This window comes from Tachypleus tridentatus, chromosome 3 (genome assembly GCF_004210375.1).
Source record: "Tachypleus tridentatus isolate NWPU-2018 chromosome 3, ASM421037v1, whole genome shotgun sequence".
NCBI lineage: Eukaryota > Metazoa > Arthropoda > Merostomata > Xiphosura > Limulidae > Tachypleus > Tachypleus tridentatus.
The window spans coordinates 116332439-116355266 of NC_134827.1; the positions used below are offsets into that span (position 1 = coordinate 116332439).

The 22828-nt window shown below is 34.6% G+C and overlaps 1 protein-coding gene across 1 annotated transcript in view; it reads right to left on the minus strand.

The window, feature by feature from the left end:
* The window catches only part of LOC143245992 (uncharacterized), a 64437-nt gene that overhangs the window by 23416 nt on the left and 18193 nt on the right, over positions 1-22828 (minus strand). The window contains exons 9-10 of the mRNA XM_076492243.1: positions 22049-22129; positions 17181-17380 (exon numbers count right to left, since the gene is read on the minus strand). Coding sequence (XP_076348358.1) covers positions 17181-17380; positions 22049-22129 — 281 coding nt within the window. The remainder of the gene's footprint in view (positions 1-17180; positions 17381-22048; positions 22130-22828) is intronic.

Consider the following 22828-nt stretch of genomic DNA (forward strand, 5'->3'; position numbering starts at 1 on the left):
AACGTTATAATCACTTCTCATCAAGGTAGAGAAACGTTATAATCACTTCTCATCAAGGTAGAGAAACGTTATAATCACTTCTCATCAAGGTAGAGAAACGTTATAATCACTTCTCATCAAGGTAGAGAAACATTATAATCACTTCTCATCAAGGTAGAGAAACTTCTAATCACTTCTCATCAGGTAGAGAAACGTTATAATCACTTCTCATCAAGGTAGAGAAACGTTATAATCACTTCTCATCAAGGTAGAGAAACATTATAATCACTTCTCATCAAGGTAGAGAAACGTTATAATCACTTCTCATCAAGGTGAAACGTTAGAGAAACGTTATTATATCACTTCTCATCAAGGTAGAGATAATCACTTCTCATCAAGGTGGAGAAACGTTATAATCACTTCTCATCAAGGTGAGAAACGCTATAATCACTTCTCATCAAGGTAGAAACGTTATAATCACTTCTCATCAAGGTAGAGAAACGTTATAATCACTTCTCATCAAGGTAGAGAGAAACGTTATAATCACTTCTCATCAAGGTAGAGAAACGTTATAATCACTTCTCATCAAGGTAGAGAAACGTTATAATCACTTCTCATCAAGGTAGAGAAACACTGTAATCACTTCTCATCAAGGTAGAGAAACGTTATAATCACTTCTCATCAAGGTAGAGAAACGTTGTAATCACTTCTCATCAAGGTAGAGAAACGTTATAATCACTTCTCATCAAGGTAGAGAAACGTTATAATCACTTCTCATCCAAGGTGAAAACGTTATAATCACTTCTCATCAAGGTAGAGAAAGCGTTATAATCACTTCTCATCAAGGTAGAGAAACGTTATAATCACTTCTCATCAAGGTAGAGAAACGTTATAATCACTTCTCATCAAGGTAGAGAAACGTTATAATCACTTCTCATCAAGGTAGAGAAACGTTATAATCACTTCTCATCAAGAAACGTTATAATCACTTCTCATCAAGAGAGAAACGTTATAATCACTTCTCATCAAGGTAGAGAACGTTATAATCACTTCTCATCAAGGTAGAGAAACACTTATAATCACTTCTCATCAAGGTAGAGAAACGTTATAATCACTTCTCATCAAGGTAGAGAAACGTTATAATCACTTCTCATCAAGGTAGAGAAACGTTATAATCACTTCTCATCAAGGTAGAGAAAATCACTTATCAATCACTTCTCATCAAGGTAGAGAAACGTTATAATCACTTCTCATCAAGGTAGAGAAAACATAATCATCAAGGTAGAGAAACTTATAATCACTTCTCATCAAGGTAGAGAAACGTTATAATCACTTCTCATCAAGGTAGAGAAACGTTATAATCACTTCTCATCAAGGTAGAGAAACGTTATAATCACTTCTCATCAAGTTATAATCACTTCTCATCAAGGTAGAGAAACGTTATAATCACTTCTCATCAAGGTAGAGAAACTCATCATCAAGGTAGAGAAACGTATAATCACTTCTCATCAAGGTAGAGAAACGTTATAATCACTTCTCATCAAGGTAGAGAAACGTTATAATCACTTCTCATCAAGGTAGAAACGAAACACTTCTCATCAAGGTTATAATCACTTCTCATCAAGGTAGAGAAACATAATCACTTCTCATCAAGGTCGTTATAATCACTTCTCATCAAGGTAGAAACGTTATAATCACTTCTCATCAAGGTAGAAACGTTATAATCACTTCTCATCAAGGTAGAGAAACACTTATAATCACTTCTCATCAAGGTAGAGAAACGGTTATAATCACTTCTCATCAAGGTAGAGAAACGTTATAATCACTTCTCATCAAGGTAGAGAAATCACTTCTCATCAAGGTGAAACGTTATAATCACTTCTCATCAAGGTAGAGAAACGTTATAATCACTTCTCATCAAGGTAGAGAAACGTTATAATCACTTCTCATCAAGGTAGAGAAACGTTATAATCACTTCTCATCAAGGTAGAGAAACGTTATAATCACTTCTCATCAAGGTAGAGAAACGTTATAATCACTTCTCATCAAGGTAGAGAAACGTTATAATCACTTCATCAAGGTAAGAGAAACGTTATAATCACTTCTCATCAAGGTAGAGAAACACTGTAATCACTTCTCATCAAGGTGAGAAACGTTATAATCACTTCTCATCAAGGTAGAAAACATTATAATCACTTCTCATCAAGGTAGAGAAACGTTATAATCACTTCTCATCAAGGTAGAAAAACATTATAATCACTTCTCATCAAGGTAGAGAAACGTTATAATCACTTCTCATCAAGGTAGAGAAACGTTATAATCACTTCTCATCAAGGTAGAGAAACGTTATAATCACTTCTCATCAAGGTAGAGAAACGTTATAATCACTTCTCATCAAGGTAGAGAAATCACTTCTCATCAAGGTAGAGAAACGTTATAATCACTTCTCATCAAGGTAGAGAAACGTTATAATCACTTCTCATCAAGGTCAAAACGGGTAGAGAAACACTGTAATCACTTCTCATCAAGGTTATAATCACTTCTCATCAAGGTAGAGAAACGTTATAATCACTTCTCATCAAGGTAGAAACGTTATAATCACTTCTCATCAAGGTTTATAATCACTTCTCATCAAGGTAGGTAGAAACGTTATAATCACTTCTCATCAAGGTAGAGAAACGTTATAATCACTTCTCATCAAGGTAGAGAAACGTTATAATCACTTCTCATCAAGGTAGAGAAACGTTATAATCACTTCTCATCAAGGTAGAAAAACATTATAATCACTTCTCATCAAGGTAGATAATCACTTCTCATCAAGGTAGAGAAACGTTATAATCACTTCTCATCAAGGTAGAGAAACGTTATAATCACTTCTCATCAAGGTAGATAATCATTTCTCATCAAGGTAGAAAACGTTATAATCACTTCTCATCAAGGTAGAGAAACGTTATAATCACTTCTCATCAAGGTAGAGAAACATTATAATCACTTCTCATCAAGGTAGAGAACGTTATAATCACTTCTCATCAAGGTAGAGAAACGTTATAATCACTTCTCATCAAGGTAGAGAAACGTTATAATCACTTCTCATCAAGGTAGAGAAACACTTCTCATCAAGGTATAATCACTTCTCATCAAGGTAGAGAAACATTATAATCACTTCTCATCAAGGTAGAAAACATTATAATCACTTCTCATCAAGGTAGAGAAACATTATAATCACTTCTCATCAAGGTAAAACGTTATAATCACTTCTCATCAAGGTAGAGAAACGTTATAATCACTTCTCATCAAGGTAGAGAAACGTTATAATCACTTCTCATCAAGGTAAACATTATAATCACTTCTCATCAAGGTAGAGAAACGTTATAATCACTTCTCATCAAGGTAGAGAAACGTTATAATCACTTCTCATCAAGGTAGAGAAACACTGTAATCACTTCTCATCAAGGTAGAGAAACGTTATAATCACTTCTCATCAAGGTAGAGAAACGCTATAATCACTTCTCATCAAGGTAGAGAAACGTTATAATCACTTCTCATCAAGGTAGAGAAACGTTATAATCACTTCTCATCAAGGTAGAGAAACGTTATAATCACTTCTCATCAAGGTAGAGAAACGTTATAATCACTTCTCATCAAGGTAGAGAAACGTTATAATCACTTCTCATCAAGGTAGAGAAACGTTATAATCACTTCTCATCAAGGTAGAGAAACGTTATAATCACTTCTCATCAAGGTAGAGAAACACTTCTCATCAAGGTTATAATCACTTCTCATCAAGGTAGAGAAACGTTATAATCACTTCTCATCAAGGTAGAGAAACACTGTAATCACTTCTCATCAAGGTAGAGAAACGTTATAATCACTTCTCATCAAGGTAGAGAAACACTGTAATCACTTCTCATCAAGGTAGAGAAACGTTATAATCACTTCTCATCAAGGTAGAGAAACACTGTAATCACTTCTCATCAAGGTAGAGAAACGTTATAATCACTTCTCATCAAGGTAGAGAAACACTGTAATCACTTCTCATCAAGGTAGAGAAACATTATAATCACTTCTCATCAAGGTAGAGAATCGTTATAATCACTTCTCATCAAGGTAGAGAAACGCTATAATCACTTCTCATCAAGGTAGAGAAGCGTTATAATCACTTCTCATCAAGGTAGAGAAACGTTATAATCACTTCTCATCAAGGTAGAGAAACGCTATAATCACTTCTCATCAAGGTAGAGAAACGTTATAATCACTTCTCATCAAGGTAGAGAAACGTTATAATCACTTCTCATCAAGGTAGAGAAACATTATAATCACTTCTCATCAAGGTAGAGAAACGTTATAATCACTTCTCATCAAGGTAGAGAAACGTTATAATCACTTCTCATCAAGGTAGAGAAACGTTATAATCACTTCTCATCAAGGTAGAGAAACACTGTAATCACTTCTCATCAAGGTAGAGAAACGTTATAATCACTTCTCATCAAGGTAGAGAAACATTATAATCACTTCTCATCAAGGTAGAGAAACGTTATAATCACTTCTCATCAAGGTAGAGAAGCGTTATAATCACTTCTCATCAAGGTAGAGAAACGTTATAATCACTTCTCATCAAGGTAGAGAAACGTATAATCACTTCTCATCAAGGTAGAGAAACGTTATAATCACTTCTCATCAAGGTAGAGAAACGTTATAATCACTTCTCATCAAGGTAGAGAAACGCTATAATCACTTCTCATCAAGGTAGAGAAACGTTATAATCACTTCTCATCAAGGTAGAGAAACGTTATAATCACTTCTCATCAAGGTAGAGAAGCGTTATAATCACTTCTCATCAAGGTAGAGAAGCGTTATAATCACTTCTCATCAAGGTAGAGAAACGTTATAATCACTTCTCATCAAGGTAGAGAAGCCTTGTAATCACTTCTCATCAAGGTAGAGAAGCGTTATAATCACTTCTCATCAAGGTAGAGAAACGTTATAATCACTTCTCATCAAGGTAGAGAAACGTTATAATCACTTCTCATCAAGGTAGAGAAACATTATAATCACTTCTCATCAAGGTAGAGAAACGTTATAATCACTTCTCATCAAGGTAGAGAAACGTTATAATCACTTCTCATCAAGGTAGAGAAACGTTATAATCACTTCTCATCAAGGTAGAGAAACGTTATAATCACTTCTCATCAAGGTAGAGAAACGTTATAATCACTTCTCATCAAGGTAGAGAAACATTATAATCACTTCTCATCAAGGTAGAGAATCGTTATAATCACTTCTCATCAAGGTAGAGAAGCGTTATAATCACTTCTCATCAAGGTAGAGAAACGTTATAATCACTTCTCATCAAGGTAGAGAAACGTATAATCACTTCTCATCAAGGTAGAGAAACGTTATAATCACTTCTCATCAAGGTAGAGAATCGTTATAATCACTTCGCATCAAGGTAGAGAAACGTTATAATCACTTCTCATCAAGGTAGAGAAACGTTATAATAACTTCTCATCAAGGTAGAGAAACACTGTAATCACTTCTCATCAAGGTAGAGAAACATTATAATCACTTCTCATCAAGGTAGAGAAACATTATAATCACTTCTCATCAAGGTAGAAAAACATTATAATCACTTCTCATCAAGGTAGAGAAACATTATAATCACTTCTCATCAAGGTAGAAAAACATTATAATCACTTCTCATCAAGGTAGAGAAACGTTATAATCACTTCTCATCAAGGTAGAGAAACACTGTAATCACTTCTCATCAAGGTAGAGAAACGTTATAATCACTTCTCATCAATGTAGAGAAACGTTATAGTCACTTCTCATCAAGGTAGAGAAACGTTATAATCACTTCTCATCAAGGTAGAGAAACGCTATAATCACTTCTCATCAAGGTAGAGAAACGTTATAATCACTTCTCATCAAGGTAGAGAAACGTTATAATCACTTCTCATCAAGGTAGAGAAACGTTATAATCACTTCTCATCAAGGTAGAGAAACGTTATAATCACTTCTCATCAAGGTAGAGAAACGTTATAATCACTTCTCATCAAGGTAGAGAAACTTTATAATCACTTCTCATCAAGGTAGAGAAACATTATAATCACTTCTCATCAAGGTAGAGAAACATTATAATCACTTCTCATCAAGGTAGAAAAACATTATAATCACTTCTCATCAAGGTAGAGAAACGTTATAATCACTTCTCATCAAGGTAGAGAAACGCTATAATCACTTCTCATCAAGGTAGAGAAACGTTATAATCACTTCTCATCAAGGTAGAGAAACGTTATAATCACTTCTCATCAAGGTAAAGAAACATTATAATCACTTCTCATCAAGGTAGAGAAACGTTATAATCACTTCTCATCAAGGTAGAGAAACGTTATAATCACTTCTCATCAAGGTAGAGAAACGTTATAATCACTTCTCATCAAGGTAGAGAAACGTTATAATCACTTCTCATCAAGGTAGAGAAACGTTATAATCACTTCTCATCAAGGTAGAGAAACACTGTAATCACTTCTCATCAAGGTAGAGAAACATTATAATCACTTCTCATCAAGGTAGAGAAACATTATAATCACTTCTCATCAAGGTAGAGAAACATTATAATCACTTCTCATCAAGGTAGAGAAACGTTATAATCACTTCTCATCAAGGTAGAGAAACGTTATAATCACTTCTCATCAAGGTAGAGAAACATTATAATCACTTCTCATCAAGGTAGAGAAACGTTATAATCACTTCTCATTAAGGTAGAGAAACGTTATAATCACTTCTCATCAAGGTAGAGAAACACTGTAATCACTTCTCATCAAGGTAGAGAAACGTTATAATCACTTCTCATCAAGATAGAGAAACGTTATAATCACTTCTCATCAAGGTAGAGAAACGTTATAATCACTTCTCATCAAGGTAGAGAAACGCTATAATCACTTCTCATCAAGGTAGAGAAACGTTATAATCACTTCTCATCAAGGTAGAGAAACGTTATAATCACTTCTCATCAAGGTAGAGAAACGTTATAATCACTTCTCATCAAGGTAGAGAAACGTTATAATCACTTCTCATCAAGGTAGAGAAACGTTATAATCACTTCTCATCAAGGTAGAGAAACATTATAATCACTTCTCATCAAGGTAGAGAAACGTTATAATCACTTCTCATCAAGGTAGAGAAACACTGTAATCACTTCTCATCAAGGTAGAGAAACGTTATAATCACTTCTCATCAAGGTAGAGAAACACTGTAATCACTTCTCATCAAGGTAGAGAAACACTGTAATCACTTCTCATCAAGGTAGAGAAACGTTATAATCACTTCTCATCAAGGTAGAGAAACACTGTAATCACTTCTCATCAAGGTAGAGAAACATTATAATCACTTCTCATCAAGGTAGAGAATCGTTATAATCACTTCTCATCAAGGTAGAGAAACGCTATAATCACTTCTCATCAAGGTAGTGAAGCGTTATAATCACTTCTCATCAAGGTAGAGAAACGTTATAATCACTTCTCATCAAGGTAGAGAAACGCTATAATCACTTCTCATCAAGGTAGAGAAACGTTATAATCACTTCTCATCAAGGTAGAGAAACGTTATAATCACTTCTCATCAAGGTAGAGAAACATTATAATCACTTCTCATCAAGGTAGAGAAACGTTATAATCACTTCTCATCAAGGTAGAAAAACGTTATAATCACTTCTCATCAAGGTAGAGAAACGTTATAATCACTTCTCATCAAGGTAGAGAAACACTGTAATCACTTCTCATCAAGTTAGAGAAACGTTATAATCACTTCTCATCAAGGTAGAGAAACATTATAATCACTTCTCATCAAGGTAGAGAATCGTTATAATCACTTCATCAAGGTAGAGAAGCGTTATAATCACTTCTCATCAAGGTAGAGAAACGTTATAATCACTTCTCATCAAGGTAGAGAAACGTATAATCACTTCTCATCAAGGTAGAGAAACGTTATAATCACTTCTCATCAAGGTAGAGAATCGTTATAATCACTTCTCATCAAGGTAGAGAAACGCTATAATCACTTCTCATCAAGGTAGGGAAGCGTTATAATCACTTCTCATCAAGGTAGAGAAACGTTATAATCACTTCTCATCAAGGTAGAGAAGCGTTATAATCACTTCTCATCAAGGTAGAGAAGCGTTATAATCACTTCTCATCAAGGTAGAGAAGCGTTATAATCGCTTCTCATCAAGGTAGAGAAGCCTTGTAATCACTTCTCATCAAGGTAGAGAAGCGTTATAATCACTTCTCATCAAGGTAGAGAAACGTTATAATCACTTCTCATCAAGGTAGAGAAACGTTATAATCACTTCTCATCAAGGTAGAGAAACATTATAATCACTTCTCATCAAGGTAGAGAAACGTTATAATCACTTCTCATCAAGGTAGAGAAACGTTATAATCACTTCTCATCAAGGTAGAGAAACGTTATAATCACTTCTCATCAAGGTAGAGAAACGTTATAATCACTTCTCATCAAGGTAGAGAAACGTTATAATCACTTCTCATCAAGGTAGAGAAACATTATAATCACTTCTCATCAAGGTAGAGAATCGTTATAATCACTTCTCATCAAGGTAGAGAAGCGTTATAATCACTTCTCATCAAGGTAGAGAAACGTTATAATCACTTCTCATCAAGGTAGAGAAACGTATAATCACTTCTCATCAAGGTAGAGAAACGTTATAATCACTTCTCATCAAGGTAGAGAATCGTTATAATCACTTCGCATCAAGGTAGAGAAACGTTATAATCACTTCTCATCAAGGTAGAGAAACGTTATAATCACTTCTCATCAAGGTAGAGAAACACTGTAATCACTTCTCATCAAGGTAGAGAAACATTATAATCACTTCTCATCAAGGTAGAGAAACATTATAATCACTTCTCATCAAGGTAGAAAACATTATAATCACTTCTCATCAAGGTAGAGAAACATTATAATCACTTCTCATCAAGGTAGAAAACATTATAATCACTTCTCATCAAGGTAGAGAAACGTTATAATCACTTCTCATCAAGGTAGAGAAACGCTATAATCACTTCTCATCAAGGTAGAGAAACGTTATAATCACTTCTCATCAAGGTAGAGAAACATTATAATCACTTCTCATCAAGGTAGAGAAACGTTATAATCACTTCTCATCAAGGTAGAGAAACACTGTAATCACTTCTCATCAAGGTAGAGAAACATTATAATCACTTCTCATCAAGGTAGAAAAACATTATAATCACTTCTCATCAAGGTAGAGAAACGTTATAATCACTTCTCATCAAGGTAGAGAAACGTTATAATCACTTCTCATCAAGGTAGAGAAACGTTATAATCACTTCTCATCAAGGTAGAGAAACATTATAATCACTTCTCATCAAGGTAGAGAAACGTTATAATCACTTCTCATCAAGGTAGAGAAACGTTATAATCACTTCTCATCAATGTAGAGAAACGTTATAATCACTTCTCATCAAGGTAGAGAAACGTTATAATCACTTCTCATCAAGGTAGAGAAACGCTATAATCACTTCTCATCAAGGTAGAGAAACGTTATAATCACTTCTCATCAAGGTAGAGAAACGTTATAATCACTTCTCATCAAGGTAGAGAAACGTTATAATCACTTCTCATCAAGGTAGAGAAACGTTATAATCACTTCTCATCAAGGTAGAGAAACGTTATAATCACTTCTCATCAAGGTAGAGAAACTTTATAATCACTTCTCATCAAGGTAGAGAAACATTATAATCACTTCTCATCAAGGTAGAGAAACATTATAATCACTTCTCATCAAGGTAGAAAAACATTATAATCACTTCTCATCAAGGTAGAGAAACGTTATAATCACTTCTCATCAAGGTAGAGAAACGCTATAATCACTTCTCATCAAGGTAGAGAAACGTTATAATCACTTCTCATCAAGGTAGAGAAACGTTATAATCACTTCTCATCAAGGTAAAGAAACATTATAATCACTTCTCATCAAGGTAGAGAAACGTTATAATCACTTCGCATCAAGGTAGAGAAACGTTATAATCACTTCTCATCAAGGTAGAGAAACGTTATAATCACTTCGCATCAAGGTAGAGAAACGTTATAATCACTTCTCATCAAGGTAGAGAAACGTTATAATCACTTCTCATCAAGGTAGAGAAACACTGTAATCACTTCTCATCAAGGTAGAGAAACATTATAATCACTTCTCATCAAGGTAGAGAAACATTATAATCACTTCTCATCAAGGTAGAAAAACATTATAATCACTTCTCATCAAGGTAGAGAAACGTTATAATCACTTCTCATCAAGGTAGAGAAACGTTATAATCACTTCTCATCAAGGTAGAGAAACATTATAATCACTTCTCATCAAGGTAGAGAAACGTTATAATCACTTCTCATCAAGGTAGAGAAACGTTATAATCACTTCTCATCAAGGTAGAGAAACACTGTAATCACTTCTCATCAAGGTAGAGAAACGTTATAATCACTTCTCATCAAGATAGAGAAACGTTATAATCACTTCTCATCAAGGTAGAGAAACGTTATAATCACTTCTCATCAAGGTAGAGAAACGCTATAATCACTTCTCATCAAGGTAGAGAAACGTTATAATCACTTCTCATCAAGGTAGAGAAACGTTATAATCACTTCTCATCAAGGTAGAGAAACGTTATAATCACTTCTCATCAAGGTAGAGAAACGTTATAATCACTTCTCATCAAGGTAGAGAAACGTTATAATCACTTCTCATCAAGGTAGAGAAACATTATAATCACTTCTCATCAAGGTAGAGAATCGTTATAATCACTTCTCATCAAGGTAGAGAAACGCTATAATCACTTCTCATCAAGGTAGTGAAGCGTTATAATCACTTCTCATCAAGGTAGAGAAACGTTATAATCACTTCTCATCAAGGTAGAGAAACGCTATAATCACTTCTCATCAAGGTAGAGAAACGTTATAATCACTTCTCATCAAGGTAGAGAAACATTATAATCACTTCTCATCAAGGTAGAGAAACGTTATAATCACTTCTCATCAAGGTAGAAAACGTTATAATCACTTCTCATCAAGGTAGAGAAACGTTATAATCACTTCTCATCAAGGTAGAGAAACACTGTAATCACTTCTCATCAAGTTAGAGAAACGTTATAATCACTTCTCATCAAGGTAGAGAAACATTATAATCACTTCTCATCAAGGTAGAGAATCGTTATAATCACTTCTCATCAAGGTAGAGAAGCGTTATAATCACTTCTCATCAAGGTAGAGAAACGTTATAATCACTTCTCATCAAGGTAGAGAAACGTATAATCACTTCTCATCAAGGTAGAGAAACGTTATAATCACTTCTCATCAAGGTAGAGAATCGTTATAATCACTTCTCATCAAGGTAGAGAAACGCTATAATCACTTCTCATCAAGGTAGGGAAGCGTTATAATCACTTCTCATCAAGGTAGAGAAACGTTATAATCACTTCTCATCAAGGTAGAGAAGCGTTATAATCGCTTCTCATCAAGGTAGAGAAGCGTTATAATCGCTTCTCATCAAGGTAGAGAAGCGTTATAATCGCTTCTCATCAAGGTAGAGAAGCCTTGTAATCACTTCTCATCAAGGTAGAGAAGCGTTATAATCACTTCTCATCAAGGTAGAGAAACGTTATAATCACTTCTCATCAAGGTAGAGAAACGTTATAATCACTTCTCATCAAGGTAGAGAAACGTTATAATCACTTCTCATCAAGGTAGAGAAACGTTATAATCACTTCTCATCAAGGTAGAGAAACGTTATAATCACTTCTCATCAAGGTAGAGAAACGTTATAATCACTTCTCATCAAGGTAGAGAAACGTTATAATCACTTCTCATCAAGGTAGAGAAACATTATAATCACTTCTCATCAAGGTAGAGAATCGTTATAATCACTTCTCATCAAGGTAGAGAAGCGTTATAATCACTTCTCATCAAGGTAGAGAAACGTTATAATCACTTCTCATCAAGGTAGAGAAACGTATAATCACTTCTCATCAAGGTAGAGAAACGTTATAATCACTTCTCATCAAGGTAGAGAATCGTTATAATCACTTCGCATCAAGGTAGAGAAACGTTATAATCACTTCTCATCAAGGTAGAGAAACACTGTAATCACTTCTCATCAAGGTAGAGAAACATTATAATCACTTCTCATCAAGGTAGAGAAACATTATAATCACTTCTCATCAAGGTAGAAAAACATTATAATCACTTCTCATCAAGGTAGAGAAACATTATAATCACTTCTCATCAAGGTAGAAAAACATTATAATCACTTCTCATCAAGGTAGAGAAACGTTATAATCACTTCTCATCAAGGTAGAGAAACGCTATAATCACTTCTCATCAAGGTAGAGAAACGTTATAATCACTTCTCATCAAGGTAGAGAAACATTATAATCACTTCTCATCAAGGTAGAGAAACGTTATAATCACTTCTCATCAAGGTAGAGAAACACTGTAATCACTTCTCATCAAGGTAGAGAAACATTATAATCACTTCTCATCAAGGTAGAAAAACATTATAATCACTTCTCATCAAGGTAGAGAAACGTTATAATCACTTCTCATCAAGGTAGAGAAACGTTATAATCACTTCTCATCAAGGTAGAGAAACGTTATAATCACTTCTCATCAAGGTAGAGAAACATTATAATCACTTCTCATCAAGGTAGAGAAACGTTATAATCACTTCTCATCAAGGTAGAGAAACGTTATAATCACTTCTCATCAAGGTAGAGAAACACTGTAATCACTTCTCATCAAGGTAGAGAAACGTTATAATCACTTCTCATCAATGTAGAGAAACGTTATAGTCACTTCTCATCAAGGTAGAGAAACGTTATAATCACTTCTCATCAAGGTAGAGAAACGCTATAATCACTTCTCATCAAGGTAGAGAAACGTTATAATCACTTCTCATCAAGGTAGAGAAACGTTATAATCACTTCTCATCAAGGTAGAGAAACGTTATAATCACTTCTCATCAAGGTAGAGAAACGTTATAATCACTTCTCATCAAGGTAGAGAAACGTTATAATCACTTCTCATCAAGGTAGAGAAACACTGTAATCACTTCTCATCAAGGTAGAGAAACGTTATAATCACTTCTCATCAAGGTAGAGAAACACTGTAATCACTTCTCATCAAGGTAGAGAAACGTTATAATCACTTCTCATCAAGGTAGAGAAACACTGTAATCACTTCTCATCAAGGTAGAGAAACGTTATAATCACTTCTCATCAAGGTAGAGAAACACTGTAATCACTTCTCATCAAGGTAGAGAAACATTATAATCACTTCTCATCAAGGTAGAGAATCGTTATAATCACTTCTCATCAAGGTAGAGAAACGCTATAATCACTTCTCATCAAGGTAGAGAAGCGTTATAATCACTTCTCATCAAGGTAGAGAAACGTTATAATCACTTCTCATCAAGGTAGAGAAACGCTATAATCACTTCTCATCAAGGTAGAGAAACGTTATAATCACTTCTCATCAAGGTAGAGAAACGTTATAATCACTTCTCATCAAGGTAGAGAAACATTATAATCACTTCTCATCAAGGTAGAGAAACGTTATAATCACTTCTCATCAAGGTAGAAAAACGTTATAATCACTTCTCATCAAGGTAGAGAAACGTTATAATCACTTCTCATCAAGGTAGAGAAACACTGTAATCACTTCTCATCAAGTTAGAGAAACGTTATAATCACTTCTCATCAAGGTAGAGAAACATTATAATCACTTGTCATCAAGGTAGAGAATCGTTATAATCACTTCTCATCAAGGTAGAGAAGCGTTATAATCACTTCTCATCAAGGTAGAGAAACGTTATAATCACTTCTCATCAAGGTAGAGAAACGTATAATCACTTCTCATCAAGGTAGAGAAACGTTATAATCACTTCTCATCAAGGTAGAGAATCGTTATAATCACTTCTCATCAAGGTAGAGAAACGCTATAATCACTTCTCATCAAGGTAGAGAAGCGTTATAATCACTTCTCATCAAGGTAGAGAAACGTTATAATCACTTCTCATCAAGGTAGAGAAGCGTTATAATCGCTTCTCATCAAGGTAGAGAAGCGTTATAATCGCTTCTCATCAAGGTAGAGAAACGTTATAATCACTTCTCATCAAGGTAGAGAAGCGTTATAATCGCTTCTCATCAAGGTAGAGAAGCGTTATAATCGCTTCTCATCAAGGTAGAGAAGCGTTATAATCGCTTCTCATCAAGGTAGAGAAACGTTATAATCACTTCTCATCAAGGTAGAGAAACACTGTAATCACTTCTCATCAAGGTAGAGAAACATTATAATCACTTCTCATCAAGGTAGAGAAACATTATAATCACTTCTCATCAAGGTAGAAAAACATTATAATCACTTCTCATCAAGGTAGAGAAACATTATAATCACTTCTCATCAAGGTAGAAAAACATTATAATCACTTCTCATCAAGGTAGAGAAACGTTATAATCACTTCTCATCAAGGTAGAGAAACGCTATAATCACTTCTCATCAAGGTAGAGAAACGTTATAATCACTTCTCATCAAGGTAGAGAAACGTTATAATCACTTCTCATCAAGGTAGAGAAACATTATAATCACTTCTCATCAAGGTAGAGAAACGTTATAATCACTTCTCATCAAGGTAGAGAAACACTGTAATCACTTCTCATCAAGGTAGAGAAACATTATAATCACTTCTCATCAAGGTAGAAAACATTATAATCACTTCTCATCAAGGTAGAGAAACGTTATAATCACTTCTCATCAAGGTAGAGAAACGTTATAATCACTTCTCATCAAGGTAGAGAAACGTTATAATCACTTCTCATCAAGGTAGAGAAACGTTATAATCACTTCTCATCAAGGTAGAGAAACACTGTAATCACTTCTCATCAAGGTAGAGAAACGTTATAATCACTTCTCATCAAGGTAGAGAAACACTGTAATCACTTCTCATCAAGGTAGAGAAACGTTATAATCACTTCTCATCAAGGTAGAGAAACACTGTAATCACTTCTCATCAAGGTAGAGAAACGTTATAATCACTTCTCATCAAGGTAGAGAAACACTGTAATCACTTCTCATCAAGGTAGAGAAACATTATAATCACTTCTCATCAAGGTAGAGAATCGTTATAATCACTTCTCATCAAGGTAGAGAAACGCTATAATCACTTCTCATCAAGGTAGAGAAGCGTTATAATCACTTCTCATCAAGGTAGAGAAACGTTATAATCACTTCTCATCAAGGTAGAGAAACGCTATAATCACTTCTCATCAAGGTAGAGAAACGTTATAATCACTTCTCATCAAGGTAGAGAAACGTTATAATCACTTCTCATCAAGGTAGAGAAACGTTATAATCACTTCTCATCAAGGTAGAGAAACGTTATAATCACTTCTCATCAAGGTAGAAAAACGTTATAATCACTTCTCATCAAGGTAGAGAAACGTTATAATCACTTCTCATCATGGTAGAGAAACACTGTAATCACTTCTCATCAAGTTAGAGAAACGTTATAATCACTTCTCATCAAGGTAGAGAAACATTATAATCACTTGTCATCAAGGTAGAGAATCGTTATAATCACTTCTCATCAAGGTAGAGAAGCGTTATAATCACTTCTCATCAAGGTAGAGAAACGTTATAATCACTTCTCATCAAGGTAGAGAAACGTATAATCACTTCTCATCAAGGTAGAGAAACGTTATAATCACTTCTCATCAAGGTAGAGAATCGTTATAATCACTTCTCATCAAGGTAGAGAAACGCTATAATCACTTCTCATCAAGGTAGAGAAGCGTTATAATCACTTCTCATCAAGGTAGAGAAACGTTATAATCACTTCTCATCAAGGTAGAGAAGCGTTATAATCGCTTCTCATCAAGGTAGAGAAGCGTTATAATCGCTTCTCATCAAGGTAGAGAAGCGTTATAATCGCTTCTCATCAAGGTAGAGAAGCCTTGTAATCACTTCTCATCAAGGTAGAGAAGCGTTATAATCACTTCTCATCAAGGTAGAGAAACGTTATAATAAACTTCTCATCAAGGTAGAGAAACGTTATAATCACTTCTCATCAAGGTAGAGAAACATTATAATCACTTCTCATCAAGGTAGAGAAACGTTATAATCACTTCTCATCAAGGTAGAGAAACGTTATAATCACTTCTCATCAAGGTAGAGAAACGTTATAATCACTTCTCATCAAGGTAGAGAAACGTTATAATCACTTCTCATCAAGGTAGAGAAACGTTATAATCACTTCTCATCAAGGTAGAGAAGCATTGTAATAAATTCCTATCAAGGCACGGAATTGTTTTAACCTCTACATTCAAGAAACCTTACTTAATAACCACAAAATGTTAACTTTATATACAACAAAAATAAAAACTTTAAACAATAAAGCTTTAGAAAGTCTCAATTTCTCCATATTTTACCCTTTCTATTGTTACTACATCCCCCTGGTAAGACAACAACATTTTTGTACACACGTAACTAACTTCACATGATTTATGTGTACATAAAAAAAATCAGTAACACTACAACAGATGTACACATTCTTTTGTAATAGATTGCCAGTTACTGTTGCTGGCATTATATCACTGTATTTAAATACTTTTAGCTTTACACTTTACGTACATCATGAAAATAAACTTAATAAAATACCCTAACGGTGTGGTTTTGAAGATATGTCTTCCACTGGATATCTGATAAAATACCCTAACAGTGTGGTTTTGAAGATATGTCATCCAATGGATATCTGATAAGAGACAAGTCTTCATATTTAAATTCAAGTAATGAATCTAACAGTAAATATATTACTTTAGTCAATCAGTGTTTATTCATTCAGTGCTTTGTGTTTTAAATAGTACTGAGTTAATTTTCAATAGCACCTTAGCACACTAGAGGGCAAATGAGGTCTGTAAAATATGGAAAACCATTTTGTGTGTACTAAAATGAAATTAGTAAGTGAATATTTTTAAAGACAGAAGAAAATACATGTTAGAAGATGATCTCTCACAAATAGAGTAACTAACACTCATTTACGCAAACAGCACAAATAAGATTTAAGATATTATTAAGTACTTTTCAGACAGATATATCAGGATAATATGCTGTCTAACCATGACGGGCTTGCTCCACCACTGTCATGCCAAACCTTCAGTCCCGTCAAACCACCAAGGGATTGAGATGTGGAAAGTAAAAACCAGTCGTTACTTCCTTGTTGCATCCTTTTCATGTTAGAATCTCTTAAGAGAACCTTTCGGCTATTCATTTTTTTTCCCAGTAACTGGATACCAACATTTGCAGTTGTGCCTGAATTCTAAGAACAAAGAAAAGACAAAGTTACAGAATGCTGGTCTTTGTCGAGAATCAGATAAATTTGACAAGAGTCAATAACTAAACAGCAGTGAAGTCGTGGTGTCTACTGTTTAAAGTACAGCACACCATGAAAAAATTGGAAGTAAAGGTGAACTATGTTGGGTACAAACCATGAACCATAAGATTTATAATGTATGGTACAAGATAAGGTGTGAATTATCTGAGCATTAGTGAAAATCACAAAATCTAGAAATTGGGGTATATAAAAACAACAAACAATTAAAACTGATACTAAGCAAAAGAGTTTATATTTGGTACAAGTAAATGGAATGCATACATGCAAATTAGTGTAATTCACAGAACCTGCATACCAGAGTATAAAAACACGTGTTTATAGCTTGAAAGACAGCACAATACATTTAAAAATTAATGTTAGCTTCCCAATGTTGCCTTCAGTGTTATTTGTACAGACTTAAGTGGGAAAAAGCCATCAAGTTTTTATTTTACCCATTAAACTTTATGGTGGGGGTAGTCAGTTGGAAATCAACGTACGTTCTAACTTCATTCAGTAAACATCATAAATAAAAATATATGTTGGTAAAGAGAGATATAATAAAAGATGCGAGTTCAATAAATTGTTTTAATACAAATATATGTTTATTTGTTTCTGAAGAAATTACAAATTCATTATAAAACTGTATACAGCCTGATCTCTTTATTAAAAGAAGAACACTTAAAAAATAATATTGAACATAGAATAGAAAGTTATAATTTTCTTATACTGAAAATGGATTTCCAATAGGTACTTACCTCCTTTCACAAGATTAGCCATTTTCATTCACTGCTGCCCTCTATAATGCAAAAACTTTTTCTTTACTCATGCCACAAGCCTTGCATTCCTCCCCTTATTGTAATTAGTACATTCCAACATGTCTCTCATGCAAATCATCATGTGCCATCTATTAACCAACTGCAGCATGATATGCTCATATCATGTAAGTGACTCCTTCTAGACTCCTGTACTGAACCTACACTTCAGACGTTGGCAGAAGATGTGTGCACCAGACAATTAGCTAGAATCTCACATCGATAAGGAGAAGAGACTGGTGCAATAGAATAACAGAAGCACCCCAAAAAGTGTCTCTGACCATGACAGACAGAGATCTGAAGACCAAAGGAGGGGAGCTGCACCACTTCTAAGTCAGGAATACTCTTCACCCTTGTGTTTAATTCGTGAAACACAAGGACAGAAATTATGAGATGTAGACTGGCTAAGGCACATCAGACCATACTCAGCAAGACAACTATATCCAAAACGTCCAATATGAGGTACCACCATTCATCATACCATCTTCACCTCTGGCCTAAGAATTGGGGATTAAGATCTGCTCCAATCCCTGGGTATTACACAAGTATCAACAGCTGCAGCATTCTGGGACTGGCCAGTTGGCATCGAGAGAGTGGATTAAACTTGTTCGAGAACTTCTACTGACTGGTTCACTTGAATCCAAATTCTCAACACTGAGAACTGATGTCAACACCAGGGCTTCCAATCAAAGGGGTAAACTGCATATGTGCTAAATCAACTCCAGGTGGTATGGGATGTGTAACAGGAAGCCACATCAAACACTAAGTTGACAAATCAACTCAACTGGATGTGTAAATGAACAGTAGAAGGCCATGTCAACCAATTCAGTGATGGATCAAGTCCAGAATAGCGTATATAGTGTAAGGAGGCTACACCATCCAGAAAGTAGAACAACACCACCACTCTTGACTAAATGGTTACTATCAACGTTTTTGAGGAACCCATTCAGAAGGATGTCTTCATGGTCAACTGCCCCAGTGGCTTGGAAATGGAAAGCAACAAGGACTCCCGTACTTGACCCAAAAACGGAGGATAAGGATGTATTGGAGAGTCCAAAGGAATGTCATCACTGGAGACAATGCAATGGTTGAACATGATACCATGTTTTGAGAAGCATACCACAGAGAGTTGTTCACTCGAGGCATTGCAGGAATGAGCAGCTATCCCCTTCTGTTTCATCAATGCAGTTCAAGGGTGGTACAGTCTGGAATGGGTATATTTATGAAAGAACTATCACAAGTTAGACAACTTTCCGGTAATCTTGTGGAACACCCAATCTCTATGGTGATCATGCAAAGCTATGGATGAGAGAGCACAAGTCAACAGGTGTGGGAGAAAGAAGGTAGAAAGGAGTAAGCCAATTGGACAAGAAGATGGACCTTACTTGTAAGAGTAGAGAGAGAAAGATCCTAAAAGAAGAGTTGCCAGGGAACAAAAAGATAGTTGCATGTACCCTGTAGGGTAGCTGTACCTGCAACATAATACTGTAGGGCTCCAATGGAACACAGCAATCTGTCGGGGTCTAGATGAGGGTAAAATGTGACACAGAATAAGATAAAGAAATGGGAGAAAAGAAGGAACAATCTTCCCAAGCTGTCATGGTCTTGGAGAAAAAGATCACTCAGGATAAAGAAGAAAATAAGTAAGATGAAAAAATGTATGAAAAATGCCAACTGCAAATAAATCAATCCAGAAACAATGATTTCTACACAGTGTGCCCCGTCCTCTTTGTGGTGATAAGAGTCACAACTGTAGAGTTGTCAGAATTAACCATCACCAGACAGTAACGGGCGAGAGAAAGGAAGTGAGATAACACCTGATGAACTGTTAGACGTTCGAGAACACTGAGATGCAAGATGAGTCCTTCCAGAGACCAATGGTCCAAAGCTACGTGGTGATCGACCCAATCTCCCTATCCCTGGAGAGAAATGTTTATGAAGAGACGGACATCCAGACATGGGGTAGGTCGTGTCACACCCACCAATGTATGGGATTGTTGTGTCACCACAGCAGATCAATTCTTTGGAAAGGAGGAAAAGAAATGGTACTAGAAAGAGGATCCTGTGTAAGGTTTCATTGTTCATTAAGTGTCCACTGTAGGGAACTTATATGGACACAACTGAGGAAGACTACATCTGCCAAACGAGAAACAATGTAGAGGGAGTTACATACATCATGCGAGCATATTATGCTACTGTTGGTTAATAGATGGCACATGATGATTTAGATGAGAAACATATTGGAATTTACTTAACTCCAACAAGAAGAGAGTGCATGGTTTATGGCATGTATAAAGAAAAAGCAGACAGAGGGCAGCAACGAGCAAGAAGAGTGAATTTTAACCATTTTAAGTTATTATTATAAAAATCATGACTGCAAAGTCAATAAGAGAATTTTATTCAATGTCCATCATTCTGACTTTCACCTTTCAACTTACACGTGGAAGGCAAAAGCCAAAACATCAGGTATTCACAGACTTTTTTCACTGGATTTTGTAATCGTGAGTTTTATTATGATTTCTAATCTCCATTCTGAAGTTGGAAAATGATTTTAAATTGTACTATTTTAAAATTATCAAAAAATTACATTAGCCCAGGAAGTACTTGAAACCATACTGTGTTACATGTGATATTAAGCATTGATCAAGGTAAGTGCATTTGTAGGTTATTAAATTTTGAGTTTCTTGACAGATATAATGAATTTTAAAAAAATTTCACAGCTTTCTAACAGAGCTCAAATTTGTTGTTTTTTTATGTATAAAATGATAATTTAAAACTATTTATTTTTCATGAACTCTGCTCAATGATATGCTGTTACTTTAGCCTCAAAGTTTCAAATGTTAAAGCTTAACTAACTAGGGTAGTGGTGACATCATAACAATATACAACTATGTTGTGAGCATTAATATTTAAAGACCTGTAGTATTCTCATGTATAATTTACTTAATAGTGACTAGATAGGTAGTGAAAAGATAATAAAAGAGACTGGACAATGAATTATATATAATATTTAGAACACAAATACAGCATTGTCCTCTTGCTTTGAACACTGGACGGTTGCAGTTATTTGAACTTAGAAGAAACTTCAACAAGTCTCAGCTTATTTGTGTAAGATACTAACATGTTCTTTCTCTGAAGGCAAAGACTGTTTCAACTGAGATCCTTATCCAGGCTTACAAAACCTAGCATTACTTAAATAACAATAAAATTACTGGGATCTGTTGAAAAGTGAAGTAGGCTGAATTAAGAGGTTAAATAAAGTTATTTAGTGATGAATAGCAAAGGTAATGGATAAAAGGTTAACACACAGACAAAACTTCAACAAATCTTAAGTCATTCATGAAATATCAACTTTCTCCTCATCTAATGACAAAATTAATCTGGTGTGAAACATCAAAGCAGCACTGTCTGTTTGTAGTTGATCAATCAGAAAACAGTCTCCAGAAAGCAGAAACACCACTATTAAGTGTGACAGTCACAAGATAATCCTCTATACAAAGGTGAAACAATTGAAATGTTCCTTGACCAAAAAGTCTAAATAAAATAACACCTTAAGTTGAATCTAGTACATGATTCCAACTGGATAAGAATTTAAAATGTTATGCATGTGAGGTACTTACTATTGGAGAAATCCTACATTATTTCTAAAACAAATAACTCTAAAACATTTGGTTTTCTTAACATACACAAAGAGACAGCCAATATGGTCAAAATATACATGTTTTTGTATTTTTAACTTTCACATACTAACTGTGGTATGAATAAAAAGCATGTATACATCAATAACAATTTTCACACTTACCAACCACATGCCAGTGTAAACAGAAATGAGGTAAGCATATGTCTCAGAAGGTTTATTATCTTCCAATACCACAACTGCCCTCTATCAAAAAAAAATTTAAAGGTGAGTTCTCTTTCCAAAAACAAGATAAATTTAGTTAATAATAATTAAATCGAATTTCTTTATACAAGTTTTTCAACTATACACACTGGCAAGTCTAGTTTTGAGTATAACCAACACCACCCCTCTAAAAAAGCTAACCTCTGAATGATTTTCTTTACCCTCTTGTGACTTACATCACGTTCCTTGGACCATGAATTCTGATAACATTACATTCTACTTCATCATTTTGAAAATACTGGACCCATAAGTTATTTCACTTAAATTTTACCAAACAGATTATATATATAAACACATAGGATGCATTCCATATTTACAAATAGATGCTGTATAAATATGAAGAAAGATAAACCATTTGATACATATATTGTAGTTAACTATGAATCTTTAGGGTAAAGCATTAACTATAAGCTTCATCCTATGTTTTAATCAACTTCAGTCAAACACAAGTAAAAGCTTCACTACCATTTCTGGAAAGGTTTTTCAGATAAAAAGAACTTGAAACGTTCTTTATTATTTATTGACGACAAAAATACAACAAAAAGTTTAGAAAACATGCATTCTTTCATCAGCTTGACCTGGCATCATCAGATGAGATACGTACTGAATAGAAAATACAGGACTCCTAAATTAAATACATTAGTTTAGAACATGTGCAAATACTACATAGAGTTCATATAC